This window comes from Berghia stephanieae, chromosome 5 (assembly GCF_034508935.2).
Source record: "Berghia stephanieae isolate SIO BIC M18660-M18661 chromosome 5, UCSD_Bste_1.3, whole genome shotgun sequence".
NCBI classification, from domain to species: domain Eukaryota; kingdom Metazoa; phylum Mollusca; class Gastropoda; order Nudibranchia; family Aeolidiidae; genus Berghia; species Berghia stephanieae.
Genome location: NC_088364.1, coordinates 26,314,525 through 26,339,039, shown reverse-complemented (window position 1 = coordinate 26,339,039; position 24,515 = coordinate 26,314,525). Strand labels below are relative to the sequence as shown.

Here is a 24,515-nt window from a genome sequence, read left to right as displayed (position 1 = left end):
ACAAAAACAAACAAACTAAGAAGCACCAAAAAAAAAAACCAAAAACGAAAAAAAAACCCCAAAAAAACAAAAAAAAAAAAAAAACAAAAAACAAAAAAAAAAACAACAAACAAAAATCAATAACAAAGAACAAATTGGTTTCATGTACGTTTTAAAAAAAAGCAAATTAACAAAAGAAAAAAAAAATACAAACCCAGACAAACAGTAAGAAAAAAACACAACCTCGTCCCTTCCCTTCCAACCAAATTAGTGCACGTCGCCTCCTCCCAAAATCAAAATGAAATATATAAGAAAGAAGGGGGATAAAAAACAGAACAAAAAAAATTAAAAACAAAAACAAAAAATCAACAAAAACAAACAAACAAACTAAGAAGCACCAAAAAAATAAAAAATAAAATAAAAATAACAAATAAAAAATAAAAAAACAACAAACAAAAATCAATAACAAAGAACAAATTGGTTTCAAGTACGTTTAAAAAAAGCAAATTAACAAAAGAAAAAAAAATACAAACCCAGACAAACAGTAAGAAAAAAACACAACCTCGTCCCTTCCCTTCCAACCAAATTAGTGCACGTCGCCTCCTCCCAAAATCAAAATGAAATATATAAGAAAGAAGGGGGATAAAAAACAGAACAAAAAAAAATTAAAAACAAAAACAAAAAAAAACAACAAAAACAAACAAACAAACTAAGAAGCACCAAAAAAAAAAAAAAAAACAAAAAAAAAAAAACAACAAAAAACCAAAAAAAAACAAAAAATAAAAAATAAAAAAACAACAAACAAAAATCAATAACAAAGAACAAATTGGTTTCATGTACGTTTAAAAAAAAAGCAAATTAACAAAAGAAAAAAAAATACAAACCCAGACAAACAGTAAGAAAAAAACACAACCTCGTCCCTTCCCTTCCAACCCCTCCTACCCCCCCCCCCCCCCCCCCCCCCCCCCCTAAGAAAAAAACATACAAAACAAAACTAAACACAAACAAAACACAAAGACTAAACAAAAACAATTTAAAATATTATATTGAAAACCAAACGCTCACACAAACAAATCAAAATCAGAAAAAAAGCAACCCAAAAAAACAAACAAATAAACAAATATATTAAAAAAACAAAAACAAACAATAACAACAACAACAACAACAACAACAACAACAAAAACTAAACAAAACAAATACAATCCAAAGTGGCTTATATATGCTGATTTGTTTTAGAATTTAAAACAAAAAATTATCTGGCATTATGTCGTCGGAGTCAAATCAGGACTGCCAGATGGCCATGTACATAGCCAAAATTGGGAATACAGAGAATATATTTTCTAAAATTACAAACTCTTTAAAATTGAATATAAAAACCATTTTTTGTTGTCCTTGTTCAATTATATTTTGTTATTAAAACCAATGTTTTTAAAAGAGTCAAAGTGTTAGCAATGTCTCGCCACGTGGGGAACTATTTGGCTACTATTATAGTCGAAATTGACGACGACAATAAACTCTGGCCATCTGGCAGCCCTGAGCTAAACACTAAACACAGACAGACAAGTGTCATTTATTTTCATTTTTACACACTACACACTACACACATAGCTTCATCTTCTCTTTGCTCATTGCTCATGCAGGACATTCTACAATACAATAAGCTTTTGCTTTTCTACATTATTTGTCTCTATTTCGGAGGATTAATAGTTTGACGCCTCATAAATAAGGTAATCTTACTATTTATGTATAAAGTAAACATGAATCTTCTATTCTGAATCTTATCCGAGGATTTGTTTGCTCTGAATCTGAGTCTGAGCTTATATTATAATAGAGCTATTTTATAATAGACGCCTAATTGTTTCTGGCATCTGCGACACATCTCTCAATGTCCCTCCCCTATCGGAATGCGAGATCTCCCCCTTTTGCCATACATTGTAACAGTACAGGTCAATTATACATAAACTATCAATTCACGAGAAATCTCAAGACTGTTTTTACCTTTCTTTATTTCACATTTTGTTCCTAGGTCTAGCCTATCCCCCTGTTCAAGTTCAAGGGTATGGCTTTAGATTGGAATTTAACTGGTCACTCTTCTCATCCTGTCTCTATGTAATCCTACTCCTTCTTAACTTCTTAAGTCTAGAACGATGGCCCAGTATGAATGAAAATTATTAATTTCTCAGCTCATGACTGCTTACAATTATAATTTACACTGCGATAACAACTTGTTATATATTTCTTCTGTAGGGTAATTGGATAGTGCTTTAAAATTGATCAAGTTAAGTATTCCTTAAATTTATTAAATGCCCTTAAAACATAAGTAACAATATATTGATCACATTGCATATTGTATATTATTTGAGAAAATTATTAAAAGGGGAGAAACAGAGAAAGAAGAAAAAGCTATCTCATTTCTAACAGGATGGATTGCAAACGACGTGTCCTTTGTCATATTGTGGGCTTATATATTATTAAATCAATGACAGAGTCAACAAACACGTCTTGTCTGGTTGAACATCTAAATCATAACCGTTTATTATTTTCACTTTTTAATCCACCCAATGTACTCGATTACTATAATATGATACTATAACTATAACCTGATTATGTGACATCTCCTCTTTTAAGTTAAAAATATAATATCTTGGTCTTGATCTTGTAATTTAATCCAAATGAATTCAGCCTACCTATCACACACATTCACATATTATTCCTAGTATATGATTATTATTTAATGCCAATTCAAAACAGTCCATCAAATGCCAAATGTTCGAATTTATGAAGATTATTCAGTTTTCTTGAGTCCCTAAGTCTGCTAGTCAGACAACTTAATTAATCTGCTAATCAGAGCGGTTTGATAACCAAACCTACAGGCCATGTTTTATCTATTACAACATTAACATTAACACACATTTGCTGTTACTGTCGGTAACGAGCTGGTCTAATTATTCTCCTCCCACTTCGCGTGACGTATGGTTGGGATGAAGATTGTGCAATAGCATCATTGGCATTGTTGCCAACGTCTCTTACAGGACAATTGGCTTCATGCTCTTCCTCATTTCTGGGGAAGGGTCGAGGTTGGAATTATAGCTGTTGTCGTCCCACTCCATTGTGTCGCCAGATGCAGTAGCTAAGGGCCTATTGTTCCTTGTAGGCATCATGTGTAAACGATTTCTTCTTAAAATGGATGTGCCTGTGTCCACTGTGTACGATCTTGGTGTTGGTTGTACCTTTATTATACGACCTGGCGTTGTCCATCCTTTCCTGTCATCCGGTTTGATTAAAACTCGATCCTGTGGTTGCAATGGTGGTAAGTCTCTAGCACCATGTCTTTGGTCGAACTGTGTCTTGTATGCGAATTTGCTGATTTCGTCATTTTGTTGGACAATGTTCGGTCTAATGTGTTGAGGTAGCAGGTTGTCTGGTAAAACTGGAATTGTTGTTCTCAATTCTCTTCCCATGCTAAGCATAGATGGAGTAAATTGCGTCCATGTGTGTTTTGAGTTTCTGTATGCAAGCAAAGCAGTGAAAGGGTCTTTTTGACTTAATATTTTCTTTGCTATCTGTACAGCACGTTCTGCTTGTCCATTAGCTTGCGGGTAATGTGGCGAAGTAGTCTGATGCTTGAATCGCCATTCTCTCGAAAATTGCTTAAATTCTCTGCTGCTAAACTGTGGTCCATTGTCTGTGATCAGAATTTCAGGAATTCTGTGGCGTGCAAAGAAACTTTTTAGCTTCAGAATTGTGGTGACGGAACTCTGGTTTGGCAGGTATCCAATTTCAACGTAGCGTGAATAACAGTCAACTAAGACAATGAATGTTTTATTCTTGTGATAGAATAAATCTGCAGCTGCTTTTTGCCACGTTCTCTCTGGTAGAGGTGTTGGCTTCAGTGTCTCCTTCCTGTTAGTCGGTCTTGCTTCTTCACATTGCTTACAATTTTCGATCATGCTTAGTATTTCCTTATTGATGTTGGGCCACCACACTGATTGTCTTGCTCGTTCACGGCATTTATTGATTCCTTGGTGCCCCTCGTGTATTTGTTTCAGAACATCCTTTCTCATGCTTTGCGGGATAACAATGCGCTTATCTTTAACTACGAGACCATGAAGTGTACTCATGCTGCCTTTCTCTTCGTAGTACTTCTTCCAGCTTACAGGTACATTATTTTTGTGTTTCGGCCAACCTTGTACGATTAGTCCTTTCAGTTAGCTCATTTCACCTTCCTCTTCTGTCTTCTTTCTTATGACATCCAAGTCTGCATTCCACAGGTGTGTTTCAATGCTATTTACATACGCATTAACATCCATTTCCAACGTTTTATCTTCAATCTGGAGTGGCTTTCTAGACAGAGTGTCTGCCAAATGTAAGTCTTTTCCTGGTTTATGGATTGCAATAGGATTAAATCTCATAAGTCTCATCAGTAGCCGTTGACATCTCAGAGGTGTCCGGTCAAGGTCTTTTGTATTTATGAGTGGTACGATTGGTTTGTGATCTGTCTCAAGTGTGAATGACTTCAAGCCTATTAAAAATCTGGAAAACTTTTCACATACCCATACAGCGGCTAACGTTTCCTTCTCTATTTGCGCATATCCTCTTTCTGTAGGAGTAAGCGTTCGAGAGCAGTATGTGACTGGTCGTATTTCGTCTCCATATTTTTGAAGTAGCGCTCCTCCCATTCCGTATGAGCTGCTATCGGCTGTGACAATAGTTGGTTTTAGAGGATCATAGAAAGCAAGCACTGGTGCATTCGTAATTTCGACTTGACTTTGTTAAGAGCCTCTACTTGTTGAGGTCCCCAGTACCATGTGGCAGTCCTCTTCAGCAAATCATATAAAGGTTTTAAGGTTGTCGATAAGTTCGGTAAGTGCCTTCCTAGGAAATTGATGATTCCCAGGATACTTTTAAGTTCTGATACATTCTTTGGATCACTTAATTCTTGTACTGCCCTGATTTTCTCATCATCAGGTGTCATGCCGTCTTTGTTTATTTTAAATCCTAAAAATTTTATTTCTGTCCTCTTAAATTCGCATTTTTCTTTATTTAGTTTCAGCCCTGACTTTTCAATCTCTTTAAGAACTTCATGCAATCTTTTGCCATGTTCCTCTTCTGTGCGTCCAAAAATAATGACGTCATCAATAAAAGAATCTGAGCCTTCACAGTCTTTTATAAGCTCTTTCATTTTTCTCTGAAAAATCTCACTTGCGCTGGTGATACCAAATGGTAAGACTTTGAAGTAATATCTGCCATAAGGTGTAATAAAAGTTGTAAGTTTTGCGCTCGTTTCCTCTAAGGGTATTTGCCAAAATCCAGAGGTGCAATCAATTCGGCTAAAATACTTTGCTCCTGATAACTTGTGAGCAATGTCATCTACAGTAGGTAGTGTAAATCTTTCTCTTTTGACTGCTTTATTTAACTTAGTCAAATCGACGCAAAGTCGAATTTGATCACTTCCAGGTTTTGGAACAACAACAATGGGTGCATACCATTCTGTTGGTTCTGTAATTTCTTCAATTTTCCCCATGCTACTCATTCTTTCTAATTCCTTTTTCACCTTTTCCAATAATGGGATTGATATACGCCTTGGTACAGTTGTTACATGCGGCACTGCATTATCATTTAACTCAATTTTTACGGGTTGTGTTTTCATTATCCCTGTGGCGGCGAAGACAGTTCTAGGAATTTGGATTTCGTTTATTCGGGTTACCAACTTAAGTCTTTCTGAATCCTCGCAGCTCAAGAGCAATGTGGACTTTCCGTGTCAACAACAAAAATTCTCAGATTATAACAGTTGTTCTTGTACGTGACAGGCTGCACAAAAAATCCGATTATATTTAATCTACCTGCGGGACTTTGCAATATATTATCAGTCTCATGAAGTTTCTTTTTCCAGTCTTGAATTGATATGTCTGCCCCCGTGTCAATTTTGAAGTTGACAAGTGACAAGCTTGCCATTGATGGATAATTTCACACTCCACGCAACGTCACCTTTTGCCTTTTCGCCAACTGACCCTACAAAGTTGTCTGCCTCTTGTATTTCGGTATCGATACATGTCGCTCTGATATCCTTTGTATTTTTACATCTTCGTGTGAATTGGTTTTTCTTTTTACATTTCAAACAAAATTTTCCATAAGCTGGACAATCTTTTGCCTGATGAATCGTTCCGCATCGTCCGCATAACATTGGCTCTTCCCTGTCTCTTGTGGACGGGAAACTGTTTTTATTGTATCTCTGAGTATTTTGATTTCTGAATACTCCTTGTTTCCTGCTATCTATTTGCGCGTTCACTAGCAGTGCCACTCGGTGCTTTTTCCGTAGGCTCATAGCCTCAACTTCTCTGGTTAGACATTCCGAGTTTTGTTGTTTAATTAATTTGTGGTTTCTCGAAATTTCAATGGCCTTTTCAAGGGTTAAGTCTTCTTTCAATTGAAGCTTTTCACATAGATGTTTATCTTGAATTCCTCTGACCAATCTGTCTCTTATTTGCGTATTTCTGTCATTGAAGTTACAGTGTTCTGATAATTCATACAGTGACTTAACAAATTCTTCAATGGATTCGTTGTCTTGTTGATTTCTCTTGTGCAATTTAACTCTTTCAAAAATAACATTTATCTTTGGGATGAAATATTCCTCAAATTTAACAAGAACGACATCGTAGTCATCCTTCTCCTTTTCGTTTTCAAACGTAAAAGACTTGAAAATCTTTTCTGCCTCTTGTCCCATTGCGTAGATCAAGGTAGAGACTTGTACTATCCCCTCATCTTTATTTAATTTCGTTGCTAGTCGAAATCTAGAAAAACGCTCTATCCAATCCTGCCATGCAGGCTTTTGAAAATTAAGTTCATTTGGCGGGTTAAACTTAGGCATCCTTTAAATAGTTGAGTGACCTATTTGACCTCGTATGAAGCTGGGACGGGTATGACAAGTAATGAATTAAAAAATATATATTTATCTAATACAAATTACTTAACTGTATAAATATTCCTCAAATGAATGGTAATCCATTTGGGAATAACGTTCACTTCTGACACCATGTCATATTGTGGGCTTATATATTATTAAATCAATGACAGAGTCAACAAACACGTCTTGTGTGCTTGAACATCTAAATCATAACCGTCTATTATTTTCACTTTTTAACCCAATGTACTCGATTACTATAATATGATACTAACAAGATATGAAGTGAGTAGAAAAGTGCCAGAAGACAATAGAGAATAAAAATTTTTTTTCCGCGGCGGTGGTGGGGTTTGAACCTGCGACCTTATTGGTACGACAACTCCGCCTGGCAGGTGAGAGCGTGGCTCTACCGTGTGAGCTATCCACGAACACAAAAATATTCGTTTCAAACCCAAAAAAAATTTTTATTCTCTATTGTCTTCTGGCACTTTTCTACTCACTTCATATCTTGTTGTTACCAACATAAGTGCCTGCTCCACTCACTTTTCTGAATTAAAAATTCACCCCATACACCGGAGCATACTCAATGTCTCAATCGTTTCTATGTTATATGTTTGTGATGAGAATATTGGCTATTAAGCTTAACTGCTGGTCAAAACTACTTCGCGATGGTGGTGAACGAATCGGCGATCTCAAGAAGTGGGTGAGAGAGGGATCTAGAAATGACTTTGGGTTTGAAACGAATATTTTTGTGTTCGTGGATAGCTCACACGGTAGAGCCACGCTCTCACCTGCCAGGCGGAGTTGTCGTACCAATAAGGTCGCAGGTTCAAACCCCACCACCGCCGCGGAAAAATTTTTTTTATTCTCTATTGTCTTCTGGCACTTTTCTACTCACTTCATATCTTGTTGTTACCAACATAAGTGCCTGCTCCACTCACTTTTCTGAATTTATAATATGATACTATAACCTAATTATGTGACATCCTTATTTGCAGGTCTGATAACCCAATTCCTTATGGGCTCATTGTTGTAATGGAAATCTCAAGAAAATTATGCAAAATACTGTCCATTACAACTAACAATGTTAAACTAGGTCCATAAGTGGGTTCGGATGTCAGACCTGCAAATAAGTACACACCAATTGCAAATATTGCAGTTATGCTATTGTTTATAGCTGACTTAAGTTAAGTTAGACTTATTTTCGTTATGTCATTGTCGATTTATTTTTAGATTACAGTAGAATTACTTTAAATCGAAAGAGGCTAAACCGAAAAATGCCATAAACCGCAATAATGCCCGGCGATATTAAACAAAGAGTGTAAAGTAAGTATAAGGTGAGGGGTGGGGTTGGGGGTTAGGGGTTTGCAAACACTTCAATCACTGCACTTGGGCTTGGCCAACCACAATTGCACAGACTGGAAAAGGAAGACAATGGGTGACTGGCAGGCAAAAAGGGAGGAAAGAAAGGGAGGTGGGAGTGTAGAATCACGCAGGCAAGATGTTCTCGCTCGTGTGCTGATGCTTTGGAACTGACTGGATTTTCAAATTTCAACACCACGACAATAACTGGGGTGGGTGTAGACAACTTACCATTGACATGCCATTTCATTTCCATTGTGTTTAATGTGTGTGTGAGGGGGTATGTAATTAGGCCTTTGAAACCACAAAGATTTAAAGAAAAAAAAACAAACAGAAATAAATAAATAAATGGTTACCAAGACGGCATTTATTCAACAACTTTATTTAAGGGGAAACAACCGATGATACGATTAAATGAGCAATTAAATAGTACCACCCTTGAAAACCATTGCAAAGCGGGAACTTGCTTTAAACCAAAATGTCTTTAAACCGAAATGGTTTAGAAGGTCCCCAAAGTTTCGGTTTAATGTATTTCTACTGTATTTGTTTTGAATAAATCACTTAAATTCCAAAATTGACAAAGTAACAAAAATCAGAGATTGGCAACTTTGTAATCAGTAACATTGACATTTACCTATGTGCCACTAAATCTTGTGTTAACACTAACACTATGCGCATTGTTGGAGCAAAAGTTATCAGGCTACATATTTCATAGTAGTGCATAGTGCATATTTTACATAAGACATGTAGAATGTCAGATGGTATTGCCACAATCTTTCTACTTTTTTCGTCACTATTTTGCACTTCATGTAAGCGTATACTAACTAGGATCATAGGTACTGTACGTTCCTTGATAATTTAAAAAAAAAAATTGTCATCTGCTACTTTCAAGTTTGTAGGTACCTTTTTCAAATGTATGTTTTATGTTTCCGGAGGATTCAGGGGTTTAATTGTAATTTTCAGGGATTTACGTCTTTGCTCGACCTGATTATCGTCTGTTCTTCTATTAAATCACGATGTTAAATTCCAATTTAAGGAGAAGTTTTACTCCATTTTCATTTTTGATTTAACAGATTTATTATTAATTGAAATGTCATCATACATTATATTCTTAAATAATAATTATTATAATAAATAATAATAATGATAAATCTAAATATTATTATTATTATTATTATTATTATTATTATTATAATTATTATAATTATTATTATTATTATTATTATTATTATTATTATCATTATAATAATGATGATGATGATAGTAATTTTGGAAATATTAATGATGATGGGATAATAATAATTATAATATTGATGATGATAGAGATGATTATGATAATGGTGATGGTGATGTTTATGATGAAAGTATTTTGTGATAATTTTAAAGATGATGCTTTTGAAGGGGGTGATAATATGATGATGATTGTGATTATGAGGATTTTCATTATTATTGTGATGACCGAAGTAGGGGTTTTGAATCCGATGATGAAGACAATAACAATGGTGATGTTGAATATCTTCTCATCTAATCCATCTATTTATTTGGACTTAGAGTATTATTGCTTCAGTGCTTTGATGGCCATCGGGACAAATGTAGATTTGTGTCAATTAGTGCAGCTTTTCGACTCTCTTTTTCGTTTCACTGATAGAAGTAGAGTTAATTTGCTATGGTGTACATTGTTTGATGATACTGAAGGCCTTTCTTTCAATGACAGTGCTGTGGGCATGACCCAAGTTTTCTAGCAGCTTCTTGTTGATAGTGTTTGACAACTCTTGAATTTGTCTCTGCAGTTTTGCTTTATCCTTCACTCCATATCTGCTGTGCCGGATGGTTATTACTCTTAGAATGAGGGCTTTATATATTTGTACCAATCTTGTCGCTTTAACATTGAAGGAATTTAGTTTCCTGAGAATGTGGAGACATCGGTTGCATTCATATTATAAAGCGCGGCTCTGGTTATGGAGCTGCTCCTTTTTTATCTATACATTCTATTTCCATTGTATTTTTATCTTATTTTGTAAATTATTACACGTCTGTAAAAAAAATTTCCTTTTTGGGATGCAATAAAGTATTATTATTATTATTATTATTATTATTATTATTATTATTATTATTATTATTATTATTATTATTATTATTATTATTATTATTATTATTTTTTGATGGTGTGATAGTTACTATGAGTTTTAAACTGTAGATCATCATCGAGTGTAATGCCCAGATATTTAAAGCTTTTGACCGTTTTAACAGATTGGTTATTGAAATTTAGATTTGTGTCTTTAACTTCAAAATATGTGTGTGTGGGTGTGTGTGTGTGTGTGTGGGTGTGTAAAATCCTTAGTTTGAGCATTTTTACTTTGTACTCAATTTCCTGTATGTAATCCATTGCTTAATTCGTCTTTTTCATGTCGTATGCTTTGTTTTAACATTAACCCCACATTTATTTGCTCATTATAGTAACTTAAGTAACATACAATGATGTATTCTCTTGTCCTGAAACAGGAGAGGAAGGAAGAAGAAAAAAAAACAAAAGAGAGAGAGAGAGAGAGAGAGAGAGAGAGAGAGAGAGAGAGAGAGAGAGAGAGAGAGAGAGAGAGAGAGAGACTAATAATCATGATTAAATCTGAATCCCTTTTATTACTTATTGCAAAATTACCTCCTCCCCAAATTAAAAATAAAAAACAAACAACAAAACAACTTAATTGTGGGACCTCGCTACAGTGTATGAAATATTGCCTATAAAAACCGCAAAAATGGGATCATTTAAAGTGTGTACGTAGTTTCTCTATGAGTGAAGGACTTTTCTTTTCTCCTCTTAATGTTTAACAGGCTACCCATCATCTCCAAAAGAGAGAGAGAGAGAGAGAGAGAGAGAGAGAGAGAGAGAGAGAGAGAGAGAGAGAGAGAGAGAGAGAGAGAGAGAGAGATCCCCTAATAATCATAATTAAATCTGAATCCCTTTTTTCGCTTATTGCAAAATTACCCCCCCCCCCCCCCCCCCCCCCCCCAAAAAAAAAAAACAACAAAAAAACAAACAAACAACAAAGCAACTTAATTGTGGGATCTCGTTACAGTGTATGAAATATTACATATAAGCACCGCAAAAATGAGATCATTTAAAGTTGTTTCTATGAGTGAAGTGAATTTTCTTCTCTCCTCTTAATGATCAGATCTACCCATCGTCTCCAATGTTGGGATCAGTATCAGGACTGACTGACTTTTATTTACCCCCACGGGTTTTCCAGTTGATCAGAGTTCCGATCATGTCCCGTTATTATTGTCTTAGGCGTTATCAATGACATTCCAAGTTCTCTCTCAACCGTATTTTATTATTACTCTCTGTGTGTTCTGTGTCTGTGTGTGCTGTGCGCGTGTGTGTGTGTTTGGGGGGTGGGGTGGGGGGGGGGGTAGAGTGGGGCAGAAGGGAGAAGGAGCTGACGCCTCACATATTGATCAAAAAGTTTTGGAGAATGAGTAGAAGAGTAAATATATATGAAAGGTCAGATTGGGTCTTATTGATCTGAGTGCGTAATAAAAACCACTTATATAGTCGCCACTGATACATTGTCCTGTCTTATTTATTGCTGACAAAACACAAGTCTTTTGCTGCTCTGTTCTTTACCAATGACCCTAAAGAGAGCAATGCATTTGCTAATTGTTTTGTTTTGTATAAGTGCGGCCGTGTAGTCTTGTGGAACATTAGCCTTCAGATCGCGTCGCAAGGTCCTGGGTTTTAGTTCTGGGGAAAGTCTCTTTACTCACATTCTCTCACCATGCTCGGGTGTAAAATTAGTACCTGGCTGAACAGTTGTCTCTGTCATTAAAAAAAAAGTAATATTATAGTGTAAAGGGCGTCATGTCTCGTCCTACGCGTTAAGTATTAGTGTTAGCTATGGACCCTTTGTAAAGCGCTTTGAGCACGTTTAGTGGGTATTGCACTCGATAAATGCTCAATTAAAAAAAAATCGCTTTGAGCATTATGTAATATTGAAAATGGGCAATATAAATGTTATTAATTTAGTATTAAATAGCTGATTCAAGATTTGCAAAATAATCCATCACATCAATTTATCCTTTTGAATAATAGTAATAATAGTGTAGTTTCTTTCATTAATATTATTATTATTATTATTATTATTATTATTATTATTATTATTATTATTATTATTATTATTATTATTATTATTATTATTATTACTATTATTATTTTATTTTTTTTAACCTCAGGAATGGGAGACACCCAATGTTTGTCGTCACTTTACCAGTTTAGATTTATCTCCATCTTTTTAAAAACGACATTAAACAGGTATAGGGATGCTGACCTTTACAAAAAAAAAATTAATAACCCTGGTACACTCTTAGATAGGGGTATTATTATTATTATTATTATTATTATTATTATTATTATTATTATTATTATTATTATTATTATTATTATTATTATTATTATTATTATTATTATTATTATTATGTGTATGTGTGAACCTCAAACATCACGGAGTAGTAGTTTGGTTGATTTTTTTACGCGCGGCTATAATTTTTCAAAACCTGCGTTTAAAAGATTTTACCGTAAAGCTTATAGTAACAGTAGTAAGTAGTAAGAACAATTAAAGAATGAGTTCAGCCAACAGCACGATTTTACAAAGCATAGAGAATCGAACCCGAATGCTCCCTGGGTGGCGTGTTTATCTAAGCATGATACGATTGTTGGGCGTACTGTATTGATCAAGCGCAGTTCAAGCTGTTACAACTTACAACAAGTAGATGACCCCACGACTGACACAAATACGTATGGACATGCTTTAATAATTGACATGATAGGTGATTGCGACTCAAATTTTATTTTCTGCACATTGGCGGGTCTCTCAATCAAGTGGTTATTACTATGGGTGCTAATAGTGATGGAACGTTCAGTATGTAGTTGTTTATTCGCACCGGTAGGTTTTCCTGTTGGCTATTTAGTTTTATCTGTCCATTCGATCTTCAAGAAAGAGCATAGGCATTTGTGGACAAAAAAGCAAGTCCAAGTCGGAAAAATTGGTGTTGGTTGGTTTTTGGATTTCCCATACGCCCGTTGACGACGGGCAGACAGTACTTTTACTTAAATAACCGGTCGTGTAGGTAGGTGATAAAAAAAAAAACCTTTTCGAAAATGCATCGGCTGATATTAGACCAGTCTCCTCCACTCTCAAGTTTAATAATAATGATTTAAAAAAAAAGAAGGTCCTAAAAGTTTAAATCCGGTTTAGGGTTTTCTTCCTCATTTAGGGCCATGGTTGTCCTACTCTCACCACTCTGTCCGTTGATGATCTTCATGATGCGGCTATGTGGTCTTGTGGTATGACACTCGCTTTCGGATCGGAAGGTCCAGGGTTCGAGCCTCGCGCTCGGCGCATAGTTGAGTCCTTGGAGAAGGCTCTTTACTCACATTCTCTCACCGTACTCAGGTGTAAAATGAGTACCTGGCCGTTAACAACGTTGTCTGTGTCCGAAAATTGTAATATCGCCTAACAGGCGTCATGTCCCGTCCTACATGTTAAATGTTGCTGTTGACCAGGGACCCCTTGTATAGCGCTTTGAGCACATTCAGTGGATATTGCGCTTTATAAAGCTCAATTTTAAAAAAAATATTTTTTTTTTCTTTTGGTCTCCCGACCTTTCTTCTGCACTGGGGCTCCAATTTAGAGTCTGCTATGTTACATTTGATGGCTCCTTTCCGAGCGTATGTTCAATTCCATGTCGAGCACCAGTAGGTTTTCCTTCACAGTTCACTGTTGGGTATTTAGTTTTATCTTCAAGAAAGAGCATAGGCATTTGTTGACAAAAAAGCAAGTCCAAGTCGGAAAAATTGGTGTTGGTTGGTTGTTGGATTTCCCATACGCCCATTGATGACGGTACTTTTACATAACCGATCGTGTAGGTAGGTGATAATGGTATGATGCAAGAATTAATTGGTAAGCTGTTAGCGGCTTATGCTTAAGTGAGGAATGGAAACAACAAAAGAATGTGGTAGGCAGCTATGTACTGAACTGTATCTAGAAATAACCCAATGTGCATATTAGAATGTAGACATTGTCGGGAAATAGATAAAACTAGGACAATGGGCTAACCCGCATTATAAAAAGGTTTTCAATATCTATTTGGACGCAATACTCTTTTATTTAAAGGTTATTCACTTTTAAGATTAAAATGGTTAACACGAAACATTGACGTTGTTTGCTGAAGGAAATTTGGCTTGGTTTGTTTGTGTTTTTTTTTTTAATGAAAAAAAAAAGTATAAATGAGGGGGATGGGGAGAATGTGACTGTATAACTTGACTTGACGTATAGCGCCTTTCGTCTCCCAGTCATGTGACGCCTCAGCATCCTCTGTGTGTGTTCCCTCCACCGTTCGCCGGTCCTCTTTTGCCATATGTCTTAGAAACAGAAGGTCTTCCATTGAATCTTTTTAATGTTGACTTTGTGTTTTACCACAGTGTGGTCGTACTTATATATTTTCACTGTCCAGATGCTGTGAACATATTATATGTTCATGGCAATGGATGCATGTATGTCCCTGTTTCTTCCTGGAACATGCCTGAAACATCGCTATCGGGCCTCTAAAATTTGGAGAGAGATGAGAGAGATGAGAGAGAGAGAGAGAGAGAGAGAGAGAGAGAGAGAGAGAGAGAGAGTGTGCGTATGTGTGTGAGAGTGTTATATCGCCCTTGCCTATTATAAACTTTCGTTGAGGATTTATTTTAGATGGTTTTGTAAAGTTTTTGTTCATTGCTTCTTGTTGATGCCCATATACCGCTGCTGTAAATAGTTTGGCCATCACATAGGGTTCATATAATTTGATCTTTATAATTACTCATTCTCCTTTGATTCTAAAATTAATTAATTTTTATAGGGTACAAATAAAAGGCATTTCTCAGCTTTCGACATCTCTTTGCCCCAGATCGATTGTCCTACTGTCTAGTTTTTCTTTCCTTACCTTCTTTCATTGACAGTAATGTAACGTCGGCTTCTTTTTTTCAATACTTCATTTGGTATGTTGTTGGTGTTTTCTTTGAGCCCTTTGGATTTCTGTTATATCAGCCTTGTTTAAAGTCAACGTCGTCAGTGTATATCGTTTCCTGTTGAAGCCCTTTTTCAAATTTTGAGTGAGGGAATGTATGTGTTTTAAAACATTATGGGGTAGCCCACATATCTTTAATACTGCCTGTAGAAGGAAGAAATTGACATCACTCAGCTCTTTGTTTTTCTTTTTAGACTGCCATAATGGCGATAAGTTCTCACTAAATTAATTGTTATATTTATTATGAGTAGAAGTAGTCCTTTAGAGCCATTGGGCTCATGGATCCTGAGTTTATCCCAGTTTCTGATGCGTGAAAGAGACAATAGCAATTGCTTGCTATCTTTTGGATAGGACGCTAGTCTATCGCAAAGTACTTTCCGTCAAATCTAACAGACTCAGCTACCTATTTACTGCTGGGTGGACAGGGCAGTCAGTAAAAATCTCAACTGCACCCGCGATCGATTTTGGTCTCTTTGCGTGTGAAGCGAGTGGTCTACCAACCGAGCTATATAAGACCCAGCAGTAAATGAGTAGCTGGATCTGTTAGATTTGACGGAAAGTACTTTGCGACAGACTAGCGTCCTATTAAAAGGGTAGCAAGCTATTGCTATTATCCGCTTCACACTATAGAAACCGGGATAAACTCCGGACCCATGGGCCTCACGGCTTTAAAGGACCACTTTTAAACATTTTTTATTAGACGACCTGCCAATGAATTAACGTGGATTACGGTCCTTTCGCTTCTCAACCTATTGGCGGTGATGTTTCCGGCCACACTTACACAATTCCTTTGTGATATCTTCCCAACATTCGTGTGGTGGTTATGGAACTGTCCAGCTCGCGGACCAAGCAAATATTATTATATGCTTGTAGGGATAATAAGTACTTAATAAGATAGCGTATTATATAATTTATAAAGGACACTCTGTTTTCACATTTATTATAACTTGGAGTTGATTAAACGTCTTAATTAAACCTGGTCGTGTTCCGAATATTATGTAGGATGGACTGGCTCATTCTTGCTGATAGATAGTATGCACTTGGCTAAGACGCTCACAACATTGCCATCCGGAAGTATAACGGACCAACACACAAAACTATGTGTAACCTTGAACGTTTATAGTCTGGTTAATACAGTTTAGTGAGAATTACTCAAAAACGCGGATGGCAAAAAGCAATAACAAAGACCCGAGTGACGTCAACTTCATACTATCTATATTATATTCTTCTCCAGTGGCTTAGTTTTATTGATCTGTGATGACTTGGGTTTGTGTGGGGAAACGACGACGCATGAATGACCACAGCACACACAGCTCGTGAACCACCTACTTCTCATAGTCATAGCCTTACGTACTTTGTCGATTCGATGGATGTTCATGTCCTGGTTTTTTTTTGTTGTTTTTTTTTTGGTGTGGCTGTTATTCTTAGTTATATTCTAGACAACTTTGTTATTTTGTGACTCACGTGCTAATCATTGTGTCGCGTCAGTCTTTAGAGGTTTTGATAAGCACAATAACATTAATGCCTACTCTGGAAAAGATCAAACACGTCTTTGAAATTTTGGCCAGGAAACGCGCCCTTCAGATATCGATCGATTTAAATTACCCTCATCTTGGCAAAAACTTTCAATCCTGGGACTTCGCGCAAAGAGTACGACAGATTACACCAATATTCATACGCCTGACATGACCCTTTTTATTTTTTTATTTAAAAAAAACCTCATTTTTTACTTTCCGAACGGCCTACAGAGAGGTGATAAACGATGGGATCAACAAAACCTCCAAAATCAAAATCAATCTAAACAAAACATTTTTAACATTAACACCACTGTCTCCAAATTATTTACCTCAATTAGCCAGACACGTTGTAACGCAATTATCATTTTAAACCATCCGCCAAGTATCACCAACATCCTTGAAGGAGCTGGTATCCCACCCACATGTTCTCGATTGGATTCATGTCACAACTTACTTATGATCACATCTTTGCCTAAATTAATGATTGTTCTCATAAAAAAGTCCTGCGTACTTCGAGCCCTTTGCTATGACGCATTGTCATGCTTAAAAGAACTTTCTTGGTGCTGTTGCATTCTATCAAACGGGTATGGTCCTCAGCACTTAGTCAATACATGATTTTTGTTAGGGAGGGTATACTTACTATTAAATAAAAACATACTGATATTGTTGACATTTTGTTTATCAGATCATGTGAAGCCACGTTTATTTCAAGGTTATTAAATTTATAAACTGGTGTAAAACTCCTATCGTTTAAGTGCCTCCAGTTGCTTACGGCATTGCTTTACCTAAAATTATTACCTGCGCATATTTTGCAAAGTCGAAATTTCGTTGTTTCTCATTCTCAGCATATCTTTTGATTGAATGGAAAGATAATTGCATTAAAATTAAAACAATTATAATAATATAATTGAGCGTTTGTATAGCGCAATTTCCACTAAACGTGGTCAAAGCGCTTTACAAAGGGTCCCTGACCAACAGCAACACGTAACATATAGAACGAAACATGGCGTCTGTAAGGCGATATTACAATTATTTTCCGCAAAGACGACGCTGTTAATTACCAGGTACTCATTTTACACCTGAGTACGGTGAGAGTATGTGACTAAAGAGCCTTTTCCAAGGATTCAACTATGCGCCAAGCGAGGCTCGAACCCAGGACCTTCTGATCCAAAAGCGAGTGTCATACCACAAGACCACATAACAATACATTAACTAAATATGTAATTAATTAACCTTTTAAATGAATATTTATAACACAAGCCGGGATTGTGTCAGAAGATATAAAGGAGGAAAATAAGTATGAACTACCATTTGCACATGACTAGATTATAATACAGTACTTGTAACTTGTAACTCTTCGGGTGCACGGCGAATTGTAATCTGGACGCACTGTGTGACCTTGAGCAAGTCATTTCGTCCAAGCTCACGGCGCGCTGTTTTGCGACGACCCTCAGTGACTCTTTATGACTCTTGTGAACATGGGATTAGTTGTTGAAGACTACAGTTTTACATTTATTTTCCTTCATTCACTCACTTTATTATATGTATGCATGTTATAAGACAGTCTTTGGTTTATTTATAAAAGTGTTAAAAGACGAAGATTTTTTTTGTTGGTACTCGTACTGAAAATAAATCATCAATGAAACGGTTCTGCTGATGTAGTATAACTATACTTAGTTTGCATGGTGCTTTTTAAAAGTGAAATATTTATCACGGCCATTGGAACGTAATGCAGTAAATTTCTATGATGATATAATTATAATAGGGTATAGATAATAACTTTAGTTTTTTTTTAATTAGCCAAGAGCTCATAAAGATATGAACTTGTTTCATTTGAGCTCCATACATATTTGGCCAAGGTTTATCTTCTAGGTTATCATTTATTAGCAATGACTATGAAAAATGTTTTTTTTTTTCTCTTTTTGAGGAAAATTTTTGTTTAAAATCAAAGCCCTATCTCCACTGAGTAAAAATGTTTTTGAATTTTGAAAATCCATTCATAAATAAACAAGTTATGCAGTTTCAAAGGTGTCATTTATTTGGATGACCCACAAAGAGGGAAAAGAACGCGAAAATATGGGACGCTTTTTCGGCATTTTATTTTCGACCTTTGGTTGTATCTTGCGTAATAAGTGTATAAAAAGATTGAAACTCGAAGAGCAAATTAGGATGGTGTTTTGTAAAATACGGGAAAAGTACTCGTCATATTCATATGAAATTTTACAACCAAAAAGAAGAAATGTTCATGTATTACCTTGTCAGCGACAAAACCTACACGCCCGGTAGTTTTAGAAATATTTTACTCCAAAGAGTAAAAATCTATTTTTAACGGTCTTCTGGTAATTGCACGGGTTTTGTCGCTTAACATAATCTAAAATGACCTTTTTTCTAACTGTGTGCCAACGTTCAGTCATATTCATCGATAAACAGCGTCGTAATTCATTTTTTAAAATAGCTTATACGAAACGGCTTCGTCCCATATTTTGACGCGAATTCGGGCACTTCGTGAGCGAAAAAGAGGCCCAAAGATTTGTGCGGGATAGTGATTGCTACATTTATGTTTTTTTGTTTGTTTGTTTGTTTGGAGTATACTGAGAGAAATAAATAATAATAACTTTATAATCTACAATGCAATAACGTGCACACTGTCACCCAGCGGGTTTGAATGTCTTTTCTATTTCTAATGAAAGGACCAAACCAATCTTCAAGAGAGGTCTCGAACTTTAGACCTGAGGAATGATTATTTCGAAACACATGATAAATCACTCACTACCGTCAGGATCCTGTAACTCTTCAGTTTATTTTTGTTCAGGATAAAGCTACTTATCTCTTATCTGTCATGCATTTTTGCCACTTCTATTCTTATCCTATTTCGATGACTACATTTCATTTATATAACAACGTTTTCAATGATTTTATTGTTGTTAAGTTAAGTGTGCATTCTGGGAATGAGAATGCTGCGAGAAAAGTAGTCCAGAGATCTTTGATATGAAACAATTATAGGACTGACTTATTTGTTGTTGTTGTTGTTGTGTTGTTGTTTTATTTTCTACATTATCACTGTCTTGAGTCCGTTCATCTTCATAATAATGAGTACTTTAGTATGAATCAAAGTGTCATAACGGTGGCTGTGGTGGTGGTGGCGGTGTGTGTTTGTGTGTGGGTGTGTGTGTGTGTGTGTTGTGTACGAGTGGGTTTACTGATTTCAAGTCATGGGATTAAACTTGGTGCTTATAAAAACTTAACGTGTTTTTCTCATTAATAACATTATAGCAGTTCTTATTATTTTAGCAAATATGTTTAACTGATGTTGTTGAAAATTCGAATTCTCATCGGCAGTGGTATATATCATGTGCAGATGATGAAAGTCTTAAAAATAATACTTGCCATTAAAATCTCTCTCTCTCTCTCTCTCTCTCTCTCTCTTTCTCTCTCTCTCTCTCTCTCTCTCTCTCTCTCTCTCTCTCTCTCTCTCTCTCTCTCTTTTTTTTTTTTTTTTCTCTCCCTCTCTCTTTATTTGAAAGTAAAATAATGCAATGACATAATTAATATATGACACCAGTGTCTTTTTTTTTTCAAATCAGAGTCATAAGCAATTATTAGATAAAAATTTTCTATTAAATCTCTTTACAGAAACCAGAAATTCATCAATCTATCCAGCTGGTCCAGCATTCTAGATCATCAATTTCCTGCTCTTTGACCATCTGAAACACCAACAGTTTCATGAACGCTCGAGGCTTTTTAGGTTGTCTTTGATTCTATAATATGAAACGTCTTCAGCAATGTCATCTAAGTAGATAAAAACAACCTAAAGGAGGATAGGTTGTATAGATCCTTGAAAAAGTACAGCACCTCAGAAGACACATTTACACACTGGACAGCATGATATTCGTTATATTTGATGTTGATTTGCTTTTATAAGAGTGGTAATATACGACTTGCTTCCTTATTTTTTGGATAAAAATGTAGTAAAGTGACGTTGTTTTTACTGTGAAGTTTTTCCATGTAGGATACAGCTATGGAGTTTGAATTTGGATTTTTAATTTAGCTGACAGATGAGCAAACAATGTGTCCAAGACAGGTTTTACAAGATAAAGGCAAATGCGTCACCACAAAAATATACTGAAAGATAGGAGAATAGTCTGTTCATTGTTTGAAGCCAGTGGCATTGGGAGAAGGAGGTGGTGGAGGAGGCGGTGTAAGGGAGGTAATGGGAGGGAGTTCGTCAGTGCAAGTGGTGATGCTCGGCTTGGAGAATTCAGGAAAGACAACGTTACTGTATCGTCTAAAGTTTGGTCAGTACACCAGTGCCATTCCAACGATTGGCTTTAATTGTGAGAAAATCTCAGTGACTGAGGGCAAAGCTAAAGGAGTCACTTTCACTTTCTGGGATATTGGTGGCAAGGATAATATGAGACCTCTGTGGAAGTCATATCTACGATCCGCTGATGGGATTTTGTTTGTATTGGATAGTAGTGATAATGAAGGAATGGAAGAGGCAAGAATGGAACTAGCGCGCTTAGTCAAGACACAAAATCCTTCAGGTATACCAACGATCGTGGTGGCAAATAAGCAAGATTTACCTGAAGCTTTAGACAGTGATGGTGTTGGTAAAGCCATGGGGGTTCAGGAGTTAAAAGTTGGCAGTCAGAGCTGTGAAGTGTTCCCAACCTGTGCTGTGACAGGTGAAGGTTTGCAGGAAATCATGAACTGTATGTTTGAGATGATTCAGAAGTGGAGAAAGACAAAGTCGAAAAATAGATAGTGTTCACATTTTGTTGATGGTTTTCATATTGTTTTGTTAGTTACAACTGTAACTCACTCTTATAAATTTCAGTTCTTCAATTTAGCTGCATATATTTTGAATCTCAGGGGACTTAACTTTGAGAGATTTCAGCCACTTTTCACGATTAGCCATCACTTCTATGACACGAAATTAGAATATTGTAAGCACTGTCAACATTTTACTTTTATTACAATTAGACATCCAGGAATCTCAGGTATTGGATGGTTTCTCAGTAGTAAGCTAATCTCGCCATACTCATGACATTTATTTTTTAAAAATAATTTTCTGACCTTTTCGTTCTTTTATTGCAGTTATTTGTTATTTAAAATTCTGAGCGTATTAAATATTGAATATTTATATGTAACCCCATCCCTGAATGCATTATGGAAGAGATGCGAAAGTTGAATTTGAAATGATTATGAATTAATTTTATTTAATTTTAATATATAATACCTTAATGAGCTAAAACAATTAAAACTTCTCAGTCTGCCCCCCCCCCCCCCCCACACACACACACACATACCAAAAAGGGTCGATTTTCAAATTATGGACAAAGGTTTTGATTTTCTGATTTTTGGGTGACTGATTCACCCCAGATTGAGGTACTGAGTTACATATGTATTCTAAGCAATAGATATATCATAAATGAAAATGAGATGAAGGTCATTACTAGTAAATTGTGACCCACCATCTTAAAACGCTGTTATATCGGGATGAATTGAACCCCGAAATTGTAACTTTTCTCAATCATAATAAAGAGTCTATCACCAAGTTTCATTTTCATGGCTATAATGAAAATGTTGCTGCTTGAAGCTCGGAGAAAAAACTAAAGATAAGTGTAGAATTGTAAGCTTCCATTTGTTAGACGAAGACAGATACTGTGGACGTTTCGGGTTTCCCATTTATCAACAATACACGATGAATAAAACACTAAGGACGAATGAGATATGTGTGGATAACTACACCATTATCTCATTCGTCCTTAGTGTTTTATTCATCATGTTTTGTTGATAAAGGGGAAACCTGAAATGTCCACAGTACCTGTCTCCGTCTAATAAATTGAAGCTTACAATTCAACACTTATCGTTATTATTTTTTTATTCATGGCTATGATGAATTCAATTTCCAGTGCTAAGTTCATCCCGACATGATAATACTGCTGAGAGACCTTTGGGTCACAATTTTGTCATCAAGGCTGTGCTAAAGGGTCATTTATGTAACATTCAACACAAAAAGACACCAATAATAAGTTATTCCTAAAAACTATGGACAGATTTCATTTTCATCAATTTCTCTGGTTTAGATTATGAAAAATAATTCAAAATATGACTATCTAGCATCAACGACATGGCAGAAATAGCTGCTCTAAGGTTCAGAAACATGTGGACAGGGTTTGTACTTTTTCCACACTCATCACGTTGAAAAGCTATTATTGCCACACTTGTAAAAAGACGTGTATCAAACAGTTCCAGACAGAAAAGAAAGAGAAATACTAGAAAAAAATCATCCCTCGATAGTCGGGGCAGGTTTTGTTGGTTTATTTATGGATTAAACAAAATTGTTTTTGGTATATTTCTATCTTCTTTGTTTGGTACTGTTTCATACACACCTTCTCAGATTGGGGTTCCTACCTCCCATAGTGGGCAGGGAGGTACTTATTGTGTCTTCTATCCCCCTGTATCTGTTTTCCAACTTGCATTCTGTCTTTGTCTTGGAATGAGATTGCTTGGTTTTGTTCCGGCCCTGATCGGAGTCCTGGCTGGGAGGGAAACAGTCAAATGCATAGTTATTGTTTAGGGAGATGATATTTTTTTCCTTGTAAATCATCTCTCTGTTATAATTTATAATGTAAGCATTTGAGTGTATTCCTCTTAGTGGGGGCCATGCTTGTGTTCAGATGAGACTTATTGGTGATCTCAAACTAAGTACATTAGTGGTATGCTCTTGGAATCTACATCTGATCCCTATTTGTTCCCAGTTCCCCTTTGTCTTATTTTTTCTTGGATGCTTTAACTGTAATTCTCTAACTTTTTACTATCCCATTTTCTTCCTTTTTACTGGCGCTGATATAACCTAAATGTGTTGCAAGCGCCGTAAAACCCTTTAAAAAAACAAAAAAAGAGATGGTTTTTTCTTACACCAGTACCTGTTCTGTAACTTTTCACTTTGATATTGCCATACTTTTGTTGCAAGACCCTCAGTGTTTGGATTATATTTAAATTTTAATCTCAAAACATGCACAAATTTAGAATTTCGAAATAAATTAATATGTATTGGTGTATTCTTCCATTGAATGTCATGTCAGAAAAACAAGCTTTTGGTACAGTCTCACTTATATTCTGTCTACTTCAATCAGAGGGTATCATGTTGGTGCAGATGCTGATCGCTTTAGAGCAGTTAGATTGATTCAAATTTTCTATCTAGCAGCCTGAAAACTTGCAACTGTCCCCTGAGTGTCACCTGGAACGAAATCTTCTGGGTCGAGGCTTTGCTATAAAAATAATGAACATAGAGTCTGTCAGTGCTATTTTTTTATGATATATGATAGCAGTGATGTTTATTTCAACTATCAACATTCTCGTTTAGTTTTTCATGCATATATGTTTATATTTTATCAAAAGCATTTAGCAACTCTTGCCATTCTGTTGCACGTTTGCTTACCATGTATAGAATAGAATTCCAGCAAAAACTCATACAGCTGTAACTTTTAAACCTAGTAACTCAATTGAACAATATAAAATCTGCTTTAAATGTAGTCTTTCAGCTATCATAAAATAATAAATTCAAAAGAATGCATGTTTCAGCTTGAAACTTAAAAATACAAGTCTTCAGGTTAAAAGGCAAAACTACTGGATGGGGTCTTTGACCTCCCATGGTTGGCAGGAGGTCACGCTGTGTCTCCTATCCCCTT

The 24,515-nt window shown here is 35.8% G+C and overlaps 2 protein-coding genes across 4 annotated transcripts; one reads left to right on the top strand and one right to left on the bottom strand.

The window, feature by feature from the left end:
• Positions 1-1,572: 1,572 nt before the first annotated feature.
• On the top strand, positions 1,573-23,724 carry LOC144972673 (ADP-ribosylation factor-like protein 4C). Of its 3 annotated transcripts, none has more exons than XM_078914162.1 (2): positions 1,573-1,706; positions 20,452-23,724. In XM_078914162.1, the coding sequence occupies exon 2, from the start codon at positions 21,029-21,031 to the stop codon at positions 21,581-21,583; it is 555 nt and encodes a 184-aa protein (XP_078770288.1). In that variant the 5' UTR covers positions 1,573-1,706; positions 20,452-21,028; the 3' UTR covers positions 21,584-23,724. The 3 variants fall into 3 exon arrangements, with proteins under 3 accessions (XP_078770288.1, XP_078770289.1, XP_078770290.1); XM_078914163.1 differs by lacking the exon at positions 1,573-1,706 and adding an exon at positions 19,942-20,045 and having other exon boundaries at positions 20,452-21,979; XM_078914164.1 differs by lacking the exon at positions 1,573-1,706 and adding an exon at positions 20,069-20,159 and having other exon boundaries at positions 20,452-21,973.
• Positions 5,900-6,847, bottom strand: LOC144973906 (uncharacterized). The gene has a single exon (XM_078916792.1). It carries the CDS (start codon positions 6,845-6,847, stop codon positions 5,900-5,902), a length of 948 nt encoding a protein of 315 aa, XP_078772918.1.
• Positions 23,725-24,515: the final 791 nt, after the last annotated feature.

Excerpts from the sequence above, each read along its gene's own strand:
- LOC144973906 (XM_078916792.1), bottom strand. The coding sequence starts at position 6,847 with ATGCCTAAGTTTAACCCGCCAAATGAACTTAATTTTCAAAAGCCTGCA.
- LOC144972673 (XM_078914162.1), top strand. The coding sequence starts at position 21,029 with ATGGGAGGGAGTTCGTCAGTGCAAGTGGTGATGCTCGGCTTGGAGAAT.